This window comes from Eschrichtius robustus, chromosome 17 (genome assembly GCF_028021215.1).
Source record: "Eschrichtius robustus isolate mEscRob2 chromosome 17, mEscRob2.pri, whole genome shotgun sequence".
Taxonomy (NCBI): domain Eukaryota; kingdom Metazoa; phylum Chordata; class Mammalia; order Artiodactyla; family Eschrichtiidae; genus Eschrichtius; species Eschrichtius robustus.
Genome location: NC_090840.1, coordinates 30,056,683 through 30,072,120, shown reverse-complemented (window position 1 = coordinate 30,072,120; position 15,438 = coordinate 30,056,683). Strand labels below are relative to the sequence as shown.

The following is a 15,438-nucleotide window of genomic DNA, read 5'->3' as shown; positions in this document are numbered from 1 at the left end:
CGACCCCCACTTCTACCACTGCTTGTTTATATTAAGGATGAAACATACAGACCCTTTAAATTTGCTGAGACTTGTTTTATGGCCCAGAATATGGTCCATATTTGTAAATGTTCTTTTTGCACATGAAAAGAATATTTATTCAGCTGTTGTTGGGTATATCTCATAAATGTCATTCAGGTCAAGTTGGTTGATAGTGATAGTAGTGTTTGAATCTTCTATATCCTTACTGATTTTCTGTCTACTTCTATAAATTATTGACAGAGGGGTGTTGAAATCTCCAAGTATGATTGTAAATTTATCTGTTTTTGTTTGCAATTTTTTTAGTTTTTACACCATGTATTTTAAAGTGCTGTTATTAGGATTATAAACATTTAGCATTGGTATTTTCTTGATGCATTGACCTCTTTATCATTGTAAAATGATCTGCTTTATCTCTAGAAATATTCTTGGTTTTATAGTCTACTTTGTCTGATATTAATGTAACCACTCTTGTTTTCTTTCGATTGTTAACATGTTACATCCTTTTCTGTCCTTTTATTTGTGCCTTTATATTTAACTGTACTTCTTGTAAGGAGATGCTAATTCTTGCTTTTATTTTTACTTGTTTTATATTCTTCACATTATGTAAAATTCACCATTGTAATGTATACACTTCAGTGGTTTGTAGCATATTTCACTATGGTGTTCAACCTTCACCACTATCTCATTCCAGAACATGTCCATTACCCCCAAAACAAACCCCATATCTATAACCAGTTAGTCCCAGTTGTCTCCTGCTCCTGTCCCCTGGCAAGCACTGAGCTACTTTCTGTCTCTATTAATTTGCCTATTCTGGACATTTCATGTAAATGAAATCATACGTTATGTGGCCTTTGTGTGTCTGGCTTCTTTCACTTAGCCATGGATGAACAACGTTCATCCATGTTGGTATATGACAGTACTTCATTCCTTTTTATGGCTGAATGATACTCCATTGTATGGAAATACCATTTTTGTTTATTCATTTATCAGCTGATGGGCATTTGGGTTGTTTCCACTTTTTGGCTATTATGAATAATGCTGCTATAAATAATTCCGTACAAGTTTTTGTGTGAACGTCTGCTTTTATTTATTTTTTTAATTGAGGTAAATTCACATAACATGAAAGTAACCATTTTATACACTTCGCATTTTTATACCATTAGCATTTATACATTTACAGTGTTATGCAATAGTTACCTCTCTCTAGTTCCAAAACATTTTCATCACCTCAAAAGGAAACCCACTACCCATTAAACAGTCACTCTCTATTCCCTCTTATTCCCAGCCCCTGACAACCACTAATCTGCTTTCTGTCTCTATGGCTTTACCTACTCTGGATATTTCATAGAAGTGGAATCATACAATATGGGATAATTTGTGTCTGACATCTTTCACTTACATTGTTTTTGAAGTCCATTCACCTTGCAGCATTTATCAGTACTTTATTCTTTTTTATGGATGAATAATATTTCATTGTATACCACATTTTGTTTATCCATTCATTAGTTGATGGACATTTATTTCTACCTTTGGCTGTTGCTTATAGTGTAGTTATCAACATTCGTGCACAAGTATTTGTTTAAATATGTTTTAAGTTCTTTTGAGTATATACCTAGTAGTGGAATTACTGGTTCATGTGGTCATTCTATGTAATTCTTTTTGAGGAACTGTCAAATTATTTTCCAAAGTAGCTGTACCATTTTACATTGTCACTAGCAGTGTATGAGGGTTCCAGTTTTTCCACATCCTTGCCAACACTTGTTATTGTCCATTTAAAAAAATTATAGCCATCTTAGCAGGTGTGAAGTGGTATCTAATCTTGGTTTTGATTTGCATTTTCCTAATGACTAGTGATATTGAACATCTTTTCATATACTTATCGGACATTTGTATATATTCCTTGGAGAAAATGTCTATTTAAATTCTTTGCCCATTTTTAAACTTGTCTTTTTATTGTTGAATTGTAAGAGAATATTTTCTGTATACTAGTCCCTTGTTAGATATATGACTTGCAAATATTTTCTCCCATCCTGTGGCTTGTCTTTTCACTTTCTTAATAGTGTTCTTTGCAAAAGTTTTTAATTTTGATAAGGTCCAATATATTTATTGTTCTTTGATTGCTCGTGCTTTTGATGTCATATCTAAAAATCTTGCCCAATCCAGTGTTACAGAGGTTTTCACCTATGTTTCTTTCTAAGAGTTTTATATTTTTTAGCTCTTACATTTAGGTCTTTGGTACATTTGGACTTAACTTTTATGCATGGTGAGAGGTAGGAGTCCAAATTCATTCTTTGGCATATATATATCCAGTTGTCCTGCCACCATTTGTTGAAAAGATTATTCTTTCTCCACTGAATGGTCTTGGCATCCTTGATGAAAATCAGTTCAACATAAATGTATGGGTTTATTTTTGAGCTCTCAGTTCTATTCCATTGGTCAGTGTGTATCCTTTTGCTAGTACCACAATGTCTTGATTACTATTGCTTGGTAGTAAGTTTTGTAATAAGGCAGTATGAGTCCTCCAACTTTGTTCTTCTTTTGTTTTGACTTCTTTTGTTTTGACTATTCTCAGTCCCTTGAATTTCCGTATGAACTTTAGGATCAGCTTGTAAAGTTCTGCAAAGATGCCAGTTGGGTTTTTCAAAGGGATTTCTTTGAATTTGTAGATCAATTTGGGGACTGTCACCATCTTAACGATATGTTCCAATCCATGAACTTATGCATTCTTCCCTTTATTTAGGTCTTTTTTTTTCCATCAGTGTTTTGTAATTTTTCAGTGTCAAGTAACTGTCAAAGAGGATCTTCAAAGTAGCAGGAAAGAAGGCTTTTAGGCAGAACTAGAGTAGCATTTAATTTGGAGGGGGTTTTTTTGTTGTTGTTGTTTTCCTTACAACTGATATTCCTAGATCTTTGTGAGCTCTGGATTTCTAAACCTTTTGGGTGGTTCTTTTCTCAGCCTTGGATAGTCTCTTCATATGCAAGCGATGATCTTTACTCAGCTGAAAAGGGTGACCCTCTGCAGTTCTTCATCTGGAGTTCTAGCTCCGGTCAGCTATTTCTTCTACAGTATTCTGCTCTGTGAACTCCAGACACCTGGGCTTCCCCAGACTCCCAGTTCCATCTCTTCAAAGCAGAGACACTGCTTGGCCTATTTTGCCTCCCTGGGCTTCAACCTAGAAATTTCTCCAGGGCAGCCATGGGGCTCGTTTGTTTCTCGTCTGTGAGATGTCACTGTTGCCTGATGTGTATAATATCTTGAGAGTCTTTATTTCTTATATTTTGTCTGCTTATTTTAGTCTTTCAGGCAAGAAGGTAGGTATAGTATCTATTACCCCTTCTTGGCTAGATTATCTGTTATAAAAGAAAAGTTTTCTTTAAAAATAATGTAAACTCATTACAGAAAATAGACATTTTGGAAATTGAAAAAAAGTACCAATATGGAAATAAAAATCACCCATGATCACAGCTCCTACCATCAGCTCTTGCTAGTATGATCATTAATTAACAGTCCTATGTAGTAACTAAATGCCAATCTAAGCAGAATGTTTAGGATTCATCCATAAGTTTGTGTTTGCTTTGATATAGATGATAGTTAAATGCATAAGAGAAGGTGATTTTATCTAGAGCCCTGATATGTGGGAAAAGATCAGAGCACCAAATTTGAAACGCTGTATGACACCTCTAGTCATCTGAATTTGGGCAGCTGGGTGACTGTCAATGGAGATTAAATGAGCATAGTCAGTGCGTGTTTTAAATTATACTCTTTTATTTTCAATAAAAATATCAAGATACAAAAGATTTTGGTGGAGAATAGATTTAAACAGAAGTTTAAGTATTAATATTTTTATGGTTATAATTATTAAAATTTCACAGATATAAGCACAAACAAAAAGAAATGGTGCGTGTTTATAAGAAACTATTGTATCTCACAGAACCCAAAGGCAAGATGCATTTAGGCTTCAGGAAAAACTGGCTCAATTGCTCTGAGGCTTCATTGTCTTTCCTCTTTGCTGTTATCTGCAAATCTTTTTTTACTTTAGTTTTTTTCTCATCCTCAGTTTTGTGACTTTCCACAGCATCTGGGTTTATGAAGCTTGGATATTTTGGTTTTGGTTCTTAGGGAAGAAACTCAGATTATCTCAGTTTGGGTCTGTGTCCAGCTATGGGTGTGGGGACAAGGTCACAATTGACAAATGTGGCTGTTATTACTATAACAATGAAGGTGTGGGAGAAGCAGCAGCTCCAAGAAAATAGAATAAGAAAATAAAATGATAATTATTAAATCGCATGTTTCTCTAAATTTATATTCATACCATAAATATGAATCGTTATCTCCCCATTGTGTTGGTAACTTTCTTAGAGATTCACTACCCTCTGCCTTGTATTATAGTTCTCTAAAAACATGTCCAAGTTCCTTGAGGGCCATGTCTACTTTTTCTTGTATATTCCAGTATATTTAATACAGTTTTTGTGCTCGGCTTTTTATTAAATGAATACTGAGGAATAAATATCAATAGTTATTCAGTTTTACCTTGTATTGAATGGAATACTGTTGAGTATTATTATTCTTACACCTTTTTTTCTTCTATTTTTAGTGGTATGCGATCTGTATTAGCGATGTTGGAGATTATGAAGGAATCAGGGCTAAAATTGCAAATGCCTACGTGATCAAGGAGCATTTTGAGGTACTGATGAACTTTAAAAGTCATTAGTTTTCTGAGTAGATTTCTGTTTCACTTATCTCTTGCTGTATAGCAAACCACCTAAAACTTAGTGGCCTAAAACAATGACTATTTCTTTCTCACAGTTCTGTGGATTAACTGTGCACAGTGGTGCTTCTGTTCTGCTTGTTGTGGCTTAGGTCATTTAGAGGGCTACATTCACCAGGACCCTCAGCTGGGACGGGAATGTAGAAGATGCCCTCTCATCTACAACAGTTTCTCTCTACTTTTCTTCTCATCATTTAGTAGTGTAGCCCAAGCTTCTTTATAGCATGGTAGCTGGCTTCCAAGAGTGAGCATTCCAAGGGAAAATTTCCATCGTGCAGACTTTTATCAAGCATGTTTGCATCACATTTGGTAATAACCTGTCGACCTAAACAAGTAACGTGGCCAAGGCTAGAGAACGTGGGAGAGGCTTATACAAAGTCCTGAGTGCCAGGAGGTGTAGTCTCATCTAACAATCTAATACAATTGACATACTACTCCCAAAGGTAATAGTACTGTATACGATTATGATCTCTGTGTGTGTTTTAATATTTCCCCCAAAGTTAATTTACTTATTTATAGTAAGCTCTTCCTTAGGTGCCAGAAATTCTCCAGGGGTTTGTATATTTCATGATGTGCATACACACTATTCCGTTGTACAAAAACAAACAACAAAAAAACTGCAGCTAAAAACCCAGTGTATTTGTCTGTCTGTCTTTCTTTCTCTCTCTCTCTCTCTCTTTCATTTTTGGCTGGGTTGGGTCTTTGTTGCCACGCGCGGGCTTTCTAGTTGCAGCGAGTGGGGGCTACTCTTTGTTGCGGTGCGTGGGCTTCTTATTGTGGTGGCTTCTCTTTGTTGCAGAGCACGGGCTGTAGGTACGCAGGCTTCAGTAGTTGTGGCACGTGGGCTCAGTAGTTGTGGCTAGCGGGCTCTAGAGCGCAGGCTCAGTAGTTGTGGCGCACGGGCTTAGTTGCTCCACGGCATGTGGGATCTTACCGGACCAGGGCTCGAACCCGTGTCCCCTGCATTGGCAGGTGGATTTTTAACCATTGCACCACCAGGGAAGTCCCTGTCTTTTGATATTATAGACCATCTCAAAAACACACAGGAAGAGAAAGTGATGAAAACAAACATTTATCGTTATAGTCTCAATTCCTAGTTAATGTAATGACTAGTGGAAAAGAACATTGGACTAGGAGTCAGGAGACCTAGCTTCTTATTTGGGCATCAGTAGTGTATATATATATATATATATATATATATACACACACACACACACAAACACACATATATACGTATATATTGATACACATACATATATATTTCAATTTAATAATATACATTTTTCACGTTTTAAGACCTTTGAAATCAGATTGCATTATATATAATCAGTGGTATCTTATAATTGGCAGTGCTTTTTTCTTAGTGGTATATAAAATAATGATGTGTCATAACGTTTATGGTATCTTAGATTCAGTGAAATATAGTAATTTACTTAGTGTCATTAGATAAATCATTTAAATTACTCTGTACCTTGGGATGTAGAAATACCTGACAGATAACTTCCAATGTGAATAATGAAATACTGCAGAAAATATATTAATGTATACTTTAAAGAAACAGTGAAGGCTATGGATTATTTAAAAATAACCAATGTTTTTCGTAAGTTTTCAAATGTGTATGTGTTATTTAAAAATGACAGTGTTAAGTATTTACATGCTAAAAGATCATTTATACTACTTCTATTCAGATTCCATTATTACATCTAAAGTCATAAGGAATTATTATCTTTGCATTGTTTTTGAAGACGTTTAAACTAATGGCAGAAAGAATTACAAAAGAAAAGGTTTGCTTGAGAATAGCCCCTCTCAATCCATCCCAAAAGAAAATTAAACTGTAATGCCCCAAGGCATCCATTGTGTATGATGAATTAACTTCTCTTCCTTGCATCAAAATGGACTAGCTCTGTACCATTCTTGGTAGAATGGAAAATGTAGTTACTCATATAATTTTTTGTAGGGCTTAATTTTCTAGTGGAACTCTGATTGGGAAAGGTTGCTTTGAATATAAGTTGTATATACTTTAAAATATATTTTGCTGTGTAAATCATATCACTCTACTTATAGAAGAGTAAAAATTAGGTCAGTGCTTATTCTTACCCATATTATTGATAACAGGATTTCTGTCAAGTCATACTTGATTAGCCTTATTTTAGCTATTATCTCTCCCGTTACTAACATTATGATCAGTGGTGGTAATAAAGAGTCTGAAACTTATGAAAGGTAAAAATAATGATGATCCTGATGACAGAAAATATTACTGTGTTAAGCACCTCCTGTTACTTGTTCATTTAATTTTCACCACAACCCTATAAGGTAGGTGTACTACTTTCTTGATCCTATACAAGAGCAAACTCAGGCATGGAAAGAATATAGAACTTGCCAAGGTCAAAAAGTAAGAAGTCATTGAGCTGTGATTTAAACCTTGGTGGTCTGGCTTCAGAACCACTCTGGTAACCAGTACAGGTATTTGAAAATGTGTATCCCACACATTATCAACTGAAAGTGAAAATATGTGTCTATAGAAAAGCATAAGCTAGGGAGTCCTAATTTTTTTAAACTTTTTTTATCATTAGTAGGATTAACATTAAATCTATGAGATTTCCTGAGTGGTTTTCAACAAAATAATGGATAAAAGGAGGAGTCGTTTCTTTAAAGTTATTCTGTAGTTTATGTTTTACATTAGTTCACATAGGACTTTCACATAGTAAATAGAAATTAGGGAGACTTTATCAATATATTTTATATAATACATAATAAATTCTGTGAACAAGTAGTATTTATTTTTCCTTTGTTAAGTGTAGGTGGGGAAGTTAAACAAAATTTGCACATAGAAAGAGACTTTCTAAAATTATTTTGTATTTTGTTCTTTTAACAAAGAATACTTTTACTCAATAGTCATATAGGATTTGCCAAAAAGGAACTTTCTTATTTATTTTTCCTTTAATCTAGAAGAAATATTGAGAGCTATAGATTATTAGTTTTCAAAATTAGATTTGTTTACAGATTTTGTATTTTCTTCATCTTGATAAATCCTATCATTTTCTGAATCTTTTTTTAATTTTTAAAAATTTTTATTTTATTATTTTTGGCTGTGCTGGGTCTTTGTTGCTGCACACGGGCTTTCTCTAGTTGCGGTGAACGGGGGGCTACTCTTCGTTGCAGTGCACGGGCTTCTCATTGCGGTGGCTTCTCTTGTTGCAGAGCATGGGCTCTAGGCACGTGGGCTCAGTAGTTGTGGTGCGTGGGCTCAGTAGTTGTAGTGCGTGGGCTCAGTAGCTCCGGCGGCATGTGGGATCTTCCTGGACCAGGGATTGAACCCGTGTCCCCTGCATTGGCAGGCAGATTCTTAACCACTGGACCACCAGGGAAGTCCCTCTGAATCTTATAAAATAGTAACCTTAGTATGAGGCATTGATAGTGTACTGAAATAAATTTAATTAAAGAATTAGGAGGGGTGCAAGAGGGAGGGGATAGGGGGATATATGTATACATATAGCTGATTCACTTTGTTATACAACAGAAACTAACACAACACTGTAAAGCAATTGTACTCCAATAAAGGTGTTAAAAAAAAAATTAGGAAGAAAGTTGGTGTTGATTATCAGAAAAATTGAAATGCAGGGTTGCAATTGTTTTTAATCATGGTTTCTTCAGCAAACATAGTAAAGTACTTATTGGTGTTTAGGAAACAAATATGATTCATTTTCTCATTTCTTGTTAGAAAGCAATTGAACTCAACCCTAAAGATGCTACTGCAATTCACCTTATGGGTATTTGGTAAGAAAATTTCTTTAAATAAATATTTCAATGGTATTTAGTATGATCTTCTGTAGTATGTATACATATCTTCTTTGGTAGTATATAAAAAAGCAAAATGTAAAATATTTAAAAATATTATTTGGCAGTCAAGAGTGTTTAATCCATTATATTAACTAGCAGTTGTACTGGTTATTTAGTGTTTAGTATTTAGAAAATACTAAATTTGATTGTGATCTTGTTAAACATTGTTATTCAGATCATTTAGAAACGTACTAAGACTAAAAAGGCATTGAAACTTTTCGTTAGACCTTTAAATTCCTTTTTTTGGGAAAGACTATTCTTATTTACCAGACTTAATGGAATTGGATTAATCTAACTATAGTAATACAGTAGGATGCCCTAAGAGGGTCTTGGTATCTTCAAGGTGTGTCAAATACAGTCTGATTCATCTGAGGTATAATATAATCTGACTTTCAGTATCTTTCCATTTTTATGTAACCTTTGTTCAGAGCACATCATTATTTTGCTGGTATGAGCGTACACCAATGTGTTAAATGCGTACTGGTTTGAGAGTCTTTCTTGAGACAGGTTTGCCACTGTTTTCTTTGGGTGTAGTCTACAGAGCTGAGTATTTATTGTCTTCTATGAGGGGTAACAGTGTAAAGTCCCATATCAAACTCTTTTAAAAGAGAAGTAAATATCCTTCAGGATAAAGGACACATTTAACTAAGAAAACACTTACTGAGAATTAATGACAGTTGAGGGACAGTCAGTAATTAAGATGCTGGCAAGCAAACATGAATGAAGTAGTTTCATCCTCAAGGAGTTCAGACCCTAATCAAAGATCCAACACTTTTTTTCCTACTTATTTCAGAAAATTGTCAAGAGCTTTGGATGTTAAATATTTGCCACACCCTTTCAAATATGTAGACTTTAAATTGTTGGTTGCCATTGTTATTTAGGTATATCATGTTTAGTTTTGTTATTTTTCTTTTTTTTTTAACTTCTCTGAGTTAATTTTTATGTAAAAAAATAGGGGTAACGATTGTAAGGAGTAGATGAGAGAATCACTTAGCTCAGCACTTGGCACAAAGTGAGCACTCAAAAGGTGAATGATGTACCGTATTATCATTACAGTTATAAATATTACTTACTATTTTTACTGTCACAGTATACACTGTAATTGATGGATCAACATAAATCAGTCCCTAGATAATTCAGTATAAATATTAACCTACTGGATATTATGTAAAGTACAGACTGTTTAAACATATAATAGGAGAAGATTCCTTTTATATCTGTTAAGTTGCTTAGTTCTCTTTAAGAACTAATTTGAATGTACGTGTCATTTTATTTCCCTATAGGTGTTACACATTTGCTGAAATGCCTTGGTATCAAAGAAGAATTGCTAAAATGCTGTTTGCAACTCCTCCTAGTTCCACCTATGAGGAGGTAGTGTGATGTCCTTTGTTAAGTTAGTACTGATTTCTTAACTGCTGTGCCACTCTACAGTGTCCACACATCTGGAGTTCTGATCAGTGAGGGACTTGAGCACGTTTCTAATGATGCAGTGCAACTATCTTATCAGAAAGGCTTAATAATTATTATCTGTGACTGGTGAGTGTTTTTTTTTCCCCTTTAGGTGAGTGGCTGATAATTCTGGTATATTGTCAGCTAAAATAACCCATGACTAAAATCTACCTTCATTTTCTGCTTGAAATCTATACCATATAAAAATGATAAAATAGAACAAGAAATATAGCATTTGCTTCTTAGCATGTTTTAGGTACACATTCCGTAAGGTAAGAGTCATTTACCTGGACATTAAAGCATGTGTTTGTATTGATAATGAATTTGTAATTCATTGTGTTTGAATTGTAATGAAGAGTAATTATAACATTTTTTTCACAGCAGGTTTGAAAGGCTCGTGGTCTTTCATATTTCCAAGGCCTTTTGCTTCTCCTGTTAAAAATAAAATTTGAAAGGGATTTCTGGGCAAATATTTTGGGTTTACTCATCACAAAATTTTCAGAGTAAGGAAGCAGACAGTTGAAAAAGTTGTTCCAATACTTGTATCATAATGTTTTCTGTGAAGCTATAGTGCAGAATTTGATGCAAAGAATATTTAGTTGTATAGTTAGAACAGAGTTGGGAAATATTTGTTATTAAAAAGAATGTGCTTTCTAAGAAAAAAAGACACGATCAGCAGGGAGTTTCAGACTGACCTTAAAATTTTATACAGGAATTTCAGTAATAAAGGACTTAAAAAAATTCATTGGCATGACTTATATCACTGAATAAACTCAGCTTTTGATTTTATCTAGTTTTTATTGGTAGTCCCTGTTATGATTTAAGAAGAGAAAGGTCAAAGTATCTGAGTTGCACATGATCATGTTCTTTCCTCTCTGCATGTGATGCCAGTTTGGTACGAGTTCTAAGTAGCAGTCAAGTTATTACTAGAAATGGTCCACATAATTGTAATCTGTATTCTGATGATTTAATAGTGTTATGGTCAATTTTGCTATATTAACCTCTCACTGTTGATGAATTGACCATTATTTTTTTTTAGCATCTTTATTGGAGTATAATTGCTTTACAATGGTATGTTAGTTTCTGCTTTATAACAAAGTGAATCAGCTATACATATACATATATCCCCATATCTCCTCCCTCTTGTGTCTCCCTCCCATCCTCCCTATCCCACCCCTCTAGGTGGTCACAAAGCACCGAGCTGATCTCCCTGTGTTGTGTGGCTGCTTTCCACTAGCTATCTATTTTACATTTGGGACCATTATTTTAAGATGTTTTAATTTACTTCCTGTCTTATATTTAATATAGGAATAGATCTTTTGAGAAAATGCTTTTTTAAAATTGACTCTGTTTTAATACTTTTCATTGTGTTTGGGTTTTTTGTCTTTTTAACAGGCCTTAGGCTACTTTCACAGGGCAGAGCAAGGTAACAAATTTTTTATTTCACATACTAATATACTTAAAATTGTATGAATGCTTCACATATAATAGGAATTTTTTAAACAAAAATAAGTTATTCTGATATACTTCATAAACTTTTTTTGAGCTAGACATTATCAAATAATTTTTAAAGTCCTTATTTAGTAGCGATCACCTGAGTAAGAAATAGACTGCTACTGAATTTAGAGCTGTAATTCTGGAATGGTCCTTCATTTGATGTAATTCAACCTTCCTTTTTGAGAGGAGGCTTTGACAGATTAACTGTTTATTTAAGATCACGCAGCTAATCAGAGGCATTTATTTATTTTCATTTAAAGTTTTTATTTTTTTTTAATTGAAGTATAATTGACATATAACATTGTATTAGCTTCGTGTGTGCAACATAGTGATTTGATATTTGTATACATTGCGAAACGATCACAACAGCAAGTTTAGTTAACACACCTGTCACCTTACATATAGTTACAGGAAAATACTTTTTTAAGATGGACTCTCTCAGCAAGTTTCAGATGGCACTGAAATGAGAACTCTCTGGTTTTAAAACAGGCCAGTTTTTGTTCTATTGTAGATACTGTCTTTTGTGACAAAGAGTTTCCTGCACTCTTACTTTGAAGAAATAGCCAGCCTAGAGAGCATCAGCCTATCCTAAGATTATCCTTCCTAATATTAATAGGAGAAACTAAAGAAGTAAGGGACATAAGCCTTTGTTACCAAGTACACCCCCCCCCAAAAAAAACCATTGCAAATATATTTCTATAAAACTTAATCAGAAGAAAATTAAAGACAATTTATTAAATTTTAGAGCCTACTCATATGGACTTGTTCAAATGTTTTCATGATAGCAAAGCATTTTTTAAAACACATTTCTTCTAAAGAATTTTGTCTGAATTTTAACTCTATCTGTAATACATTAATTCTGATTTACTGTTAACTACCTTCCATTGATATCCTCTCAAGATGGTAGTTTTACATATCATGGATATGATCTGGGAATGCAGTTTCCTCAGAGACTTAGAAGTGTAATTGCAAAGTTAAAATAGGGCCTTAGAGGCTTAAGGATTCGGGTTGTTGAAAAAAACATGATCATACTCTTGTGGAACTAAAATAATCCTTGGTAATTCCAGTCATCCTCCAGGTTTTACCTTCAAGGTCACTTCCTCTAGGGGGGGGCCCTCTCCTTATGGCCCATGTCTGGTTTAGAAGCTCCTCCTATGCTTTTAGTACCTTTTACTTCCTCCATCATGGCCCTTATCACTCCATAGTATGAATATTTGTTTACATGTCTAAAACTAAATTCAGGGAAGATGGGGACCCTGTCTTCTTGCTCACAGTTGAATCCTCATTGCTTAGCACATAATGCTTGGCAAATTTGCTGAATGAGTAAGTAGATGAATGAATGAAGGAATGAATTTACTTAACTCCAAGGAAACTTTAAGCACATCAACATGGCATCTCACAAATATGTTCAAATTAAAGAAATAAAACAATTTTGGGTTAAGGGGCAAATGGAGTTAATCATAAATTATATCCAGGAAGAATTATGCTTTGAATATAGAAGGGTCCCAGGTTGATAGGAGGAAACTGTAGAAAGAATTAATGAAGTTAGTGAGACAGTCCCATGCTTTCATTCATAGGCTTTTTGTTCACATTTTTGCTTCAGCCAAGAATCCTGCTAAAATTCTATTTAGCCTCCAAGTTAGCCCAGGTGTAACCTCTTAGTTAGTTGCTTTTTCTTTGGTTTCTCATAGCACTTTAAAATTTGTACACCTATCAAAGCATTCCTTTTATTCCTATATTACATTTAGTTGTGCTCATGCTTGTCTCTCCTTTTCATTATAAATTCCAAAAGAGCAGAGACTTTGTTTTATCTATGCTTAAACACAGCCCACATTCAGTAAAGGTTGACCAAATGTGTGTGTGTATACACACACACACATATCATCATGATTTCATTTACTCATTCAGCAAATGTATATTGAGTACAGTTCTAGGCACTGTTCTAGGCACTTAGGATGCAGGGAGCAAAAGAGATGATAAAAAGAAAACCCTTGTCCTTCTGGAGCTTACATTCTATCAGGACCCTCAGTTTTCCATCTATTAAATAGAGTACCAATTTTATAAAATTGCTGTGAAAATGAAAAAATGTGTGTAATATAGTGCCTGGCACATAGTAGACACTCAGTAAATGGTAATTATGAAATTTTTTGATATGAATAGTTGAACAAAAGAGAATTCTAATTAGCCTAATCATTTATTGACCACACAAGTATATTATTGGAATTTAGATGAAAAAAATTAAGCCTTTAAAAATAAGAGCAATACTATTTCATATGAGATAAATTTAAATTGTTTTTCTTATCTACAGTGGATCCAAACTTCTATAGCAAAAACTTGCTCCTTCTAGGAAAGACATATTTGAAGCTACACAACAAAAAGCTTGCTGCTTTCTGGCTAACAAAAGCCAAGGACTATCCAGCGCACACAGAGGAGGATAAACAGGTAAAACATCTCCAGTAAAGTAAGGCAGATAGGTTTCCACTGAGGCACATTAAGTAAAGGTGAATCAAGAACTTCTTTAAAAACATAATTGTCCAAATGCGTATTGTTAAATAACAGTGTTTATTTCAAATGTGTATAGCAAATATTTAGTTACTATCAACAAACATGTATGAATTACTTGCTGCAATATAGAATTATTCCTGTTTGACATATATATAGCAGATCGAAAAAGATTTCTAAAACATAAAAGGCAAGGGACATGTGCTAATGTGGATGCGTTAAGTTCTCTAAGAAATTTTATTCTTACAATGTGCTATCCTGGTTTTTTGGAATTTCTTAGAAACTATAAACTTGTTTCACAAGTTGATCTCTGTGCTGTACTGTTTATTTATAATATGTATTCTTCCATTTTAGATACAGACAGAAGCTGCTCAGTTGCTTACAGGTTTCAGTGACAAGAACTGAGAATTTTTCAGTGAAATATCTAAGAAGCAGTGCCTTTTCATCAAATTATAAAGATAATAAATACATTAACCATACTGTTCTATGGTTGTTTTCTCAGTTCTTTTAATGTTGTGACCATTTAACAAGTTAAATATACAAAATTCTAGATTTCTTCACAAATAACAAGGCAAAAGAAATAATTGCTACAAGAGTGGTAGAGAGATATCCATGGCTTAGAGGCTGAGATTATTGTGCACCTGAGACACCAGCAATACAAAGGGTATGAATTGGATCACATCAGGATGAGAGATCAAGAAAAGAAAGCTCTGTGGAAGAGGTGGCATAGGGGGAGTGCATTTTCTAGTTGGATTGATTCAAAGCTGAGATCTTGCAGAGAAGGTACAGTGAGTTAGGAGGTTAGGATGATGAGAGTTCTTCGTATAAAGTATTTAAATGATGTATCTTGGAGCCAACCTGCATAAGGAAAGAACTCAAGTCATGAGAGGACTGAAAATGGAGTGGTTTCTTTTTTAAAATGTGAGGTAGTCTTACAAGTGGTTTGATTTTGTCACTAGGCGAGCTCAAATTCTATTCCCTAATGGGGTGAAAGGAACACAGAACTCAAGGGGGAAATGGAAATTAAGATGTTTTAAATAGGCAGGACAGTGATACTGGGGGTGCCACCACTACAAAAATCTTAAGTTTTATAAAAAGTAGTATCTTGAATGCCACTTACAGAAATCTGAGTGTATGTGTAGGTGGATTTTTCTCAAAGGGAAAATGCAGGTAATGTTGTGGGTATGTGCTGTTTCAGTTTATCATGTATATTTTCAAACAGAAGGGAAAACTGCAAGTATTGGACTCTTATAAACCCATCTCTGGTTCAACAACTGCTAATCTTTTGCTATATTTTACTTATGTGTGTATATATTCGTATTTATATATATTTCTAAACTTTTAAAATTAATAGCAGACA

The 15,438-nt window shown here is 34.2% G+C and overlaps 1 protein-coding gene across 3 annotated transcripts in view; it reads left to right on the top strand.

Moving 5' to 3' along the window:
- Positions 1-14,562, top strand: part of RMDN1 (regulator of microtubule dynamics 1) — a 36,466-nt gene extending 21,904 nt beyond the window's left edge. For 2 of the 3 annotated variants that reach the window (XM_068525875.1, XM_068525876.1), the window contains exons 5-10: positions 4,617-4,706; positions 8,512-8,567; positions 9,914-10,001; positions 11,475-11,505; positions 13,885-14,018; positions 14,433-14,562. In XM_068525875.1, the coding sequence (XP_068381976.1) occupies positions 4,617-4,706; positions 8,512-8,567; positions 9,914-10,001; positions 11,475-11,505; positions 13,885-14,018; positions 14,433-14,483 (450 nt within the window). In that variant the 3' untranslated portion in view covers positions 14,484-14,562. The remainder of the gene's footprint in view (positions 1-4,616; positions 4,707-8,511; positions 8,568-9,913; positions 10,002-11,474; positions 11,506-13,884; positions 14,019-14,432) is intronic. The other variant, XM_068525877.1, reaches the window with a different exon arrangement.
- The last annotated feature ends 876 nt before the right edge of the window (positions 14,563-15,438 follow it).